Source organism: Epargyreus clarus, unplaced genomic scaffold (genome assembly GCF_041222505.1).
Source record: "Epargyreus clarus isolate Ecla_fem2 unplaced genomic scaffold, WU_Ecla_fem_2.2 ptg000026l, whole genome shotgun sequence".
NCBI lineage: Eukaryota > Metazoa > Arthropoda > Insecta > Lepidoptera > Hesperiidae > Epargyreus > Epargyreus clarus.
In genome coordinates, this window is record NW_027332233.1 from 9,167,553 (window position 1) to 9,176,477 (window position 8,925).

At 45.0% G+C, this 8,925-nt stretch overlaps 1 protein-coding gene across 6 annotated transcripts in view; it reads left to right on the top strand.

Annotated features, from left to right (window-relative positions):
- Positions 1 to 7,302, top strand: part of LOC140753454 (uncharacterized) — a 106,348-nt gene extending 99,046 nt beyond the window's left edge. For all 6 annotated transcript variants that reach the window (XM_073088059.1, XM_073088061.1, XM_073088062.1 and 3 more), the window contains 11 exons: positions 396 to 578; positions 925 to 1,113; positions 1,425 to 2,189; positions 2,278 to 2,475; positions 2,562 to 2,756; positions 2,843 to 4,945; positions 5,033 to 5,412; positions 5,518 to 5,700; positions 5,923 to 6,193; positions 6,292 to 6,536; positions 6,618 to 7,302. In XM_073088059.1, the coding sequence (XP_072944160.1) occupies positions 396 to 578; positions 925 to 1,113; positions 1,425 to 2,189; positions 2,278 to 2,475; positions 2,562 to 2,756; positions 2,843 to 4,945; positions 5,033 to 5,412; positions 5,518 to 5,700; positions 5,923 to 6,193; positions 6,292 to 6,536; positions 6,618 to 7,004 (5,099 nt within the window). In that variant the 3' untranslated portion in view covers positions 7,005 to 7,302. The remainder of the gene's footprint in view (positions 1 to 395; positions 579 to 924; positions 1,114 to 1,424; positions 2,190 to 2,277; positions 2,476 to 2,561; positions 2,757 to 2,842; positions 4,946 to 5,032; positions 5,413 to 5,517; positions 5,701 to 5,922; positions 6,194 to 6,291; positions 6,537 to 6,617) is intronic.
- The last annotated feature ends 1,623 nt before the right edge of the window (positions 7,303 to 8,925 follow it).

Consider the following 8,925-nt stretch of genomic DNA (forward strand, 5'->3'; position numbering starts at 1 on the left):
TGTAATATTAAATTATTACATTTCTTAAATGGTGAAAAGTGTACAACACACAGTAGGTAAATATTATTTCAGTGGGGCAAATGGGCAGTGGTGAGATCAGTTATTATACAATAATCCGACACTTTTATTACCAGCACTATTTAAATATATTGATGAAGCGGTTCATTTGTACAGTTTTTACAAGAAATCTAGTATTAAACATTATATTATTAAATATATCTTCTTAAAAATGTAGATATACCGTTGTCATGCGTTCATCACGTGAAACTTGTTATGTAACTTCCTAAGACTCGATCCGACACGCCCTGAAATGAAATCAATCATATATCAAGCGGCGCATCTCAATAGAACTTACGAATTTGATTTTGCTTATGTAAACTTTTCTGTTAATACAGAAGGGCAATGCAGTTCGGACACGGAGTGCGGCGACGAGGAGCGTTGTCTAGACGGTCGCTGCTCGCCTGTGTGCGCGCAGGGCACGTGCGGCGTGGGCGCCGAGTGCCGCGCCAGCGCACACCGCGCGCAGTGCACTTGCGTACCCCCGCTCCAGGGCAACCCCAACGTTGCTTGCGTTCCTGGTGAGTACTTGTCTTTGCACTGGTTAACTAAAACTAGTGACATCTTTCGTTGTTTTCTTTGAATGTTCGTTTCTTTGTAATACAAATCTAATTTATTTATTTTAAATTTAATTTAATAAAAATAGTGGTGAGATAGGTTATATATTGAAAAATGCTTATGCAAAAAATAATCGAAAGTAGATCCAATGTAATATGTGGTATTATAGAGTTATGTGTATTTTTAAAACAAATTATATATTATTATTAGAGTATTGCTCTCAATTAAAATTTAAATATATACCTCTAAAATTAATAAACATTAGCAATCAACAGAGCTGTATGTAACTGACATGTTATTTTTCGCCAGTTTCTGACGGCACCACATGTACGTCGGACGCGCAGTGCGGTTCGGCGGAGGCGTGCGTGTCGCGGCGCTGCGTGTCGGCGTGCGCGGGCGCGTGCGGCGCGGGCGCGCTGTGCGACGCGTCCGCGCACCGCGCGCGCTGCCGCTGCCCGCCCGGCACCGCCGGCGACCCCACGCGCAATTGTTACACACGTTAGTTGATATTGGTTTTAATTGGCTTCATTGTATTTTCATAATAATAAATAAATATTTATAGTCACTTATACTAGTGGACAAAAAATGAGGCCACCTAATTTGGCTATGGCAGCTGTTTGAAAAGAATTACTTTTAGATTTATTCTTACTGCAAAATATCTATTTTTTAAATGAAATAAGTTCACTTTGTTACTGACAAGAAAGTAATAATGGGAATGGCCTATTCTTTTTATCCACATAAATATTTATTTTTGTAAATTTATCCTAGCTCTACGAAATTCGATCGTAATATTTTCATTATATTTACAGCTGAATGCACAGCAGACACCGACTGTCCATTTGACAAGGCCTGCATCAACGGATACTGCCAAGACCCGTGCACAATCGGCTCGCCGTGCGGCCGCGACGCCGTGTGCGAGCCGGTGGCGCATGCCGCCACGTGCCGCTGCCCGGCCGGCTCGCAGGGCGACCCGCGCCGCGCCTGCGTCTCCGTCCAGTGCCACTATAACGAAGATTGCAGCAATGAACAAATTTGCAACCGACTTAATCGCGTATGCCAGCCAGCGTGCACGGATAGCTCATGCGCGCCTGGAGCCACATGCACTGCGTCCGACCATCGACCCGTATGCGCGTGCCCACCTGGCCAATCGGGAGACCCATACCTACGCGGATGCGCTACAGTGCAATTTACTAATGAATGTACGGTAGACTCGGACTGTCCCTCGCCTCTGGCATGCGTAAATGCTCGCTGTACTGACCTCTGTCAGAGCAACCCATGTGAACCAGGCTTACTTTGCAAAACGGTAGACTTCCTGCCACTACGCGCAGTCGCTTGCGTATGTCCAGACGGAGGCCGCGTAGCACCAGATAGCGGATGCCGATCGCCACCTGAAGGAGAGTGCACTGCTGATTCGGACTGCCCCAACACTCACACATGCCACCGCGGCAGCTGCGTGGAAGCGTGCAGAGCTGCTCCTTGCGGACGAAATGCCCTCTGTGAATCTATTGACCACGTTTCGCGTTGCTCTTGTCCACCTGGTTATAATGGAAACCCACGGGTGGAATGTAACACAGGTAAGATATAAACATGTTTGATAGAACATATGTATGCTTATCATCTATAATTATTTTAAGTCATACTAAATTGTAAACTTTCCTACAGAACCACGCCAACCAACTGTGTGGGAGTGCTACAGCGATGATGAGTGCAGCCCTGAGCAGACGTGCCGCGAACGTATATGTACCAACCCGTGTGTAAACGCGTGCGGAGTAGGTGCACTTTGTCGCGTCATCGACCATAAGCCGCTGTGCAACTGCCCCAACGGATACACAGGCGACGCATTAACACGATGTGTTCCTCGTTAGTATTCTAATTACAAAATAAAAACAATTAAAACAATGAAACAATTTAACGGCTATAATTTAACACGAATTTATTATTTTCAGCATCTGACAAGTCTGTCGTTCCGGTTGGATGCAAGGCAAATTCGGAATGCCCGTTATCGCAGGCTTGCATAAACGGTGCTTGTGCCAGCCCTTGTAATTGTGGCACAAACGCAGAATGTTCTGTAGTCAGACACCACCCGGTTTGCTTCTGTGAGCGTGGATTCTCAGGAAACCCATATGTTGGATGTACGAAAGGTAGGTTGCATTTGCAAGATAAATATTAACATGGTTTATATAAAACTTATATCGACATCATTATTAAAATATCTACTTTATTTCAGTTGGGTGCACAACGGACAGCGAATGTTCTGACAGCGACATGTGCTATAATGGCGCCTGCGTAAGTCCTTGTGTAGTGGAAGCACCTTGCGCTATTAGTGCTGAGTGTTACGGCCAATCTCATCGAGCCAATTGCCGCTGTCCGAGTGGAACAACCGGAAACCCATACACTAAATGTCAAGCATCCCAATGCGAAGTCGACTCCGATTGTAACGACGATAGCGTTTGTCTGAGAGGAGTGTGCCTTAATGCCTGTTCCATCGATGCTGGCAATCCATGCGCCAACAATGCCGTTTGTTATGCTCGAAACCATGCCGCTGCCTGTAAATGCCCACCAGCACTTCCACTTGGCGATCCTCTAACACAATGCATGAAAGTTGAAGTAATAGGCGAACCAGAATGTCGAATGGATAGCGACTGTCCCAGTGCCCACGCTTGTCTTAGAGATGAATGCCGCGAAGCTTGTTCAGAGTTGAAACCATGCACTGGAAACTCCCGATGCTCAGTTTCTGATAGTATACCATTCCGTACTTTGATATGTCGCTGCCCTGAGGGATACGTTCCCGAAGAGGGTGGCAATTGTAAGCCAGCGCAGCTCCCATCAATGAGCTGCTCGACAGATCACGACTGTAATGACCAAGAATCGTGCGTAAACAGAATTTGTCGAAACCCGTGCAATTGCGGAGAAAATGCTGAATGCTACGTTCGCGATCACAGGCCTGTATGCTCGTGTCGCGAAGGCTTCGACGGAAATCCTTACCTTGCATGTCGCATAGTCGGCTGCCGATCGGATTCGGAATGTGAATCACAGCAAGCCTGTATTAATGGCAATTGCGTTAGCCCTTGCTTGTTGAACAGTACTTGTGGACCGAATGCAGAGTGTTACGTAGAGAGAAACCACCCTCTATGTCGTTGCCGTTCAGGATTTGAAGGAGATGCGTTCTCGGGTTGTAATCCTGTCGAATGTAGATCTAACGGCGACTGCCCGCAAGACAAACAATGTCACGCTCATAGATGCGTCAACCCCTGTCACGGCCGGGACATATGCGGAAACAACGCTGTTTGTCTTGTACGAAATCATATTGCGGTTTGTAAATGTGAGCGAGGCTTCACTGGTAGTCCTTACGTAGAATGTAGGCCGCAATTCATACCAGAGTGCTATGTAGACGGAGACTGTCCATCAAAATTGGCCTGCTTATCTTCGAAATGTGTGAATCCATGCACTGCTGTACAACCGTGTACCACACCAGCACAATGCGAAGTGTCATCGACACTGCCAGTTCGCACAATGTTATGCACCTGTCCTCCGGGATATGTCAGCAGTGGTGGAGGCGTGTGTCGCCCGTCGACACCAGTATCGGATGTTGCCTGTGAAATTGATAATGATTGCACATCGAATCACGCTTGTGTTACTTCCATCTGTAAGAACCCGTGCCAATGTGGGCCTAATTCTGACTGTCAAATAAAGGACCACAAACCTGTGTGCGCTTGTAGACCAGGATACATTGGTGATCCACGAACTGGATGCTATGACGTAATATGTCAAGCCAGCACGCAGTGCGCAGACGACGAAACATGTATCAACAACCGGTGTATTCCCGCCTGCACAGTCGAACCTGATCTCTGTGGACAATCCGCTGAATGTTACGGTATAGATCACCGTGCGTCGTGTCGCTGCAAGATCGGCAGCGTGGGGAACCCGTCCGTCGCATGTACACCTATCAGTTGCCGTGCCAACAGCGACTGCCCGACGGATAAATCATGTATTAACTCGAAATGTGTAGAACCATGCACGACTTCAAGCTGCAATGAGCCAGCTGAATGCAGAGTACACCTTCACGAAGTCTATTGCGTGTGCCCGCCCGGTTACGAGAGCACCGATAAGGGCTGCAACAAAACTGAACCACGCTGTAACGCTGACGTTGACTGCCCTTCGAATACTGCCTGTCTAAATGCAAAATGCGTGAACCCCTGCCTAGAAACGAAGCCGTGCGGTGTAAGCGCAGAGTGCAAGGTTGAAAACACGCTTCCCGTTAGAACTATGATCTGCGAATGTCTAGCCGGTTACAAAGGAAACGCCCTCGTGGAATGCACGCCATATAAAAGTAAGTTCAAAAAATAAAACAACCATTTTCTTTTATTGAAAAATGTAGGTGTATAATGTGGCAAACCATAATAAACATATTTTTCAGCTCCAACAACTACATGTATCGAGGGACAAGGTGTAGACGTGAACGGCGACTGCGTGCCTTGCCTCGAAACCGAGGGCCGCGTAGTAGACGCTCGCGGGCGCTGCGTGTGCGACGTGACGCGCGGCCTTGTGCTGCGCGGGGACACGTGCGCGCCCATCGGCTGTCGCGCCGACACTGACTGCCACGACCGCGCCGCCTGTGTCAACGGGAAGTGCGTGGACGCGTGCGAAGCTGAACCCTGTGGAATGTACGCCACTTGCGAGGCCTCTGGACACCGATCGCGTTGTACCTGCATAACTGGTTACGTCGGCAACCCAAGGCTTTACTGTAGCACTCCGGACATCAACTATCGTACCGACTTCCCGCTACCGGACATGCAGGTAAGAGCTAGCTCACAGAAATACTCAGCATATTCGTATGATTATAAAATAGTAATTACAGTATTTTTTTACGATTGATAATTAACATACTGGTTCATTTATTAGGTACACTGTTTGGCCGACGGAGTGAAAGTCAGCTTGAAAATTAAGGACTTCAACGGTGTATTATACGTAAAGGGCTACAGTAAAGACGAACGGTGCAGACTGGTCGTGCAAACATCGGAACATCAAGAAAGCCCTGTCGATTTTACAGTTTATTTCGGTGACTGTGGACTCGTACATGTAAATGTAAGTATTTTCTTATCTATTACGTTTACGTTTGAAAAATATAAATATTCATATTTATTAAATTATTAAATATCATAAATATATTAAATGCCTATCCAAATCGAAATCTGAATCTACCTATTTCTGAAAAAGAAAAAATCAATATTGCCATTTTTGCCTATATTTCATGGTAAATTTACAATGTAGGTACATTTTTGCTCATCATTGATTTTTTTGCTGCAGGGACTAGCCAGCTTTGTACTGGTCATGCAGAGGCATCCAAAACTTGTGACAACAAACGCCAAAGCATTCCACATAAAATGCATCTACCAGACCGGGGAACAAAATGTTACATTGGCGTTCAACGTGTCCATGTTGACGACGGCCGGCACCATCGCCAACACCGGCCCGCCGCCGACCTGCTCCATGAGAATCGTGTCCCGCAGCGGAGATGAAGTTAGCTCTGCGGAAATTGGAGAAAACCTCGTCCTTCAAGTCGACGTCCAACCATCGAGTATGTAGACACGGATGATAATACATAGATACTTTCATTTTCACGAACTTTTCATTGATTGACATGACATGACATCTTAATTCACATCTTTTTTTTAGGTATCTACGGTGGTTTCGCACGAAGCTGTATTGCAAAGACGAGTGAAGTTTCGACCAATATAGAAAATGAATACACGGTAACGGATGCAGATGGCTGCGCAACGGATGCTGCGATATTTGGCGAATGGGAGCGTAGCGAAGACGGTAGCGCGCTTCGGGCCTCCTTTAACGCCTTCAAGTTCCCCAGCAGCGACAATATTCGATTCCAATGTAATATACGCGTTTGCTTCGGAAAGTGTCAACCGGTAAGAATACAAAATTTGACAAACAACAATTTAATTTATTAATGTGTATTCATACACTAAACTAACCCTCGACGTTCTCAGGTTAACTGCCGAGGTTTCGACGCTTTCGGCAAGCGAAGAAAACGTTCGATCGACGGCGATGGCCCTCTAATGGGCCAACTGCGCGAGGAGGTGACCGTCGAGTCCAACCAGATCCTGACGCTGGAGCGGCGCAACCCGTCGCAGATCGCCCGGCAGCGCGACGGGTCGGGCGGCGCGGGCGGCGCGGGCGGCGCGGCGGGCGGCGCGGGCGACGTGTGCGTGTCGGCCGCGGGGCTGGCCGTGGCGCTGGCGCTGACGGCGCTGCTGGCGCTGGTGGCGGTGGCGGCGGCCGTGGCGTGCTGGCTGGTGGCGTGGCGCCGCGCGCGCCCGCCGCCCGCGCCGCTGCCGCACCCGCCCGACTTCCCCAACCCGCTGTTCCAGCGCTGAGCTCCTAGTCCGCGCCCCGCTCCTCCGCCGGCGCCGGGCGGTGGCGGCTCTTCTCTCTGGGTTCCAGCGCGCCGCCGGAGGACCGCCGGGCGAGGGCGCCGCGAGCGCCCCCTCGCATGCGCTCGCCGCGCCCTGCTTTAGTTTATTTTTATATTTTTACCTTATTTCTTTATTAATGTGGACTCGACGCCTCCTTCGAACTTTGTGATATGCATTATATAAATATTCGAATTCACTTAACTTTTTGTAAAATAATTATTGACTTTAGTATGTAAGCAAGTAAAATAATAATAATAAATTGTTATTTTATTTATCTTCATCCCCACTTGGCCTGGAAACACCTATCTTTAAAAATACTTGCTAATCTAACGCAAATTAAAAAATGTGTTTTCAACTATATCAATATAGCATTGACATTAAGATTTTAGGTAAACCTTTACGATATAATGTATGCCTACTTTTAATAAAAATATTTTTAGATAGCAATTATTTAAACTCCCCAGAAAACCAGACAGAGCTTGTGCTTACACCTCCTGATTCAAAGGATTGATACTGTGTAAAAGTAAATAAATATTACATACTTCCATACTGACGCGATGTCTCCTGTTTCTTATTGTTTCTGGTGTATACCCCAAGAGTAGTTAGTATCTTTCTAAACTTCCGTTGTCTAATCTCACTACGACATCTTGTGATTACAATAGGCCTTTTGCTAGTCATCTGCTTAGTAAAGGAATAATAAAATAAAATTTGTCGGTTAATAAAAGATGGAATAAAATATTAGTTATCAAATTAGGTGGATGTCGTCAAAATTTTCTATAGAAACATACTATTTACCATATTAATTAGCCGACATACCCTCCCTCTCTCTTCCCACATGCGGAAGTGTGAGCTTTGGCTCTATCCTCTATTCTCCTGAAATGCCGCACGTGATAGAGAAGTTGAAAGTTTTCTCTTGATCCCCTAAAACTACTTGATAATTTGGAAAATAAGAGTAGATGCTATTGATTCATTCGATTTTTAAAATAATATTTTTATACAGTAATAAATTATATTTTATTGACTAAACTATATGATTTAAATTTAGATATTGAGTAGATATTTATTGCTCGCAAATTGTATGTGTACCTACCTACAAATCATAATATAAAAAATGTAGTTATATAACATCCTCAAAAGATTAGTAAATCATTAAGCGAAGTTTATTTATAAGGATGTCAGCAATACGTGGATTTGTAGTTCTGATTATGGTAGAGACGCGCAATTATTGTAAATGTAAGGTGATAATAACGAGTAAACGACTGAAAAATTAGCAAATTGTCAAATGGGAGGGGTATGGAGGTTTGACGACATAATATATTAGCCAAGCCTGTGAGCTAACAGTATTCGAGAACATTAGTACATACCCAGAGGGAAGTGGAAGATGTCTCCTTTAGTTGCCGCTAAAAAGAAATATGACCTCATGAAGTAAGTTCCATTTTATTTTCATTTATACATATTAACTTATAAGCTGGTTTATGGCTATAGTTGGTTTGATAATATTCTTAAAAAATAATTAAGTTAATATTTTAAAAATGTATTTATGTAATCAGCAAATTTAATATGATAAGGCAAGAACTTAATTTTGATTAATTCTATTATTTATTTGCAAAAAAAGGTAATATACAATCCTATTTATTAATCATTAAATATAACTGTCCGTCTAATTCTCCAGGCCCATAACAAAAACTTGAACCGACACTAATTTTATAGATTTGACGAGCTATCTACTCTACATTATCTATTTTTAATCCCACGGGATGTTGTTATGTAAAACATGATTTACGCGAGCGAAATTGTAGAAAACGAGTACCATTCTTTCGTGGGAAAACCGTACATGGATTCCTCTCAGCTGCAGGGGCAGCGGAGAGGATATGGATATGAC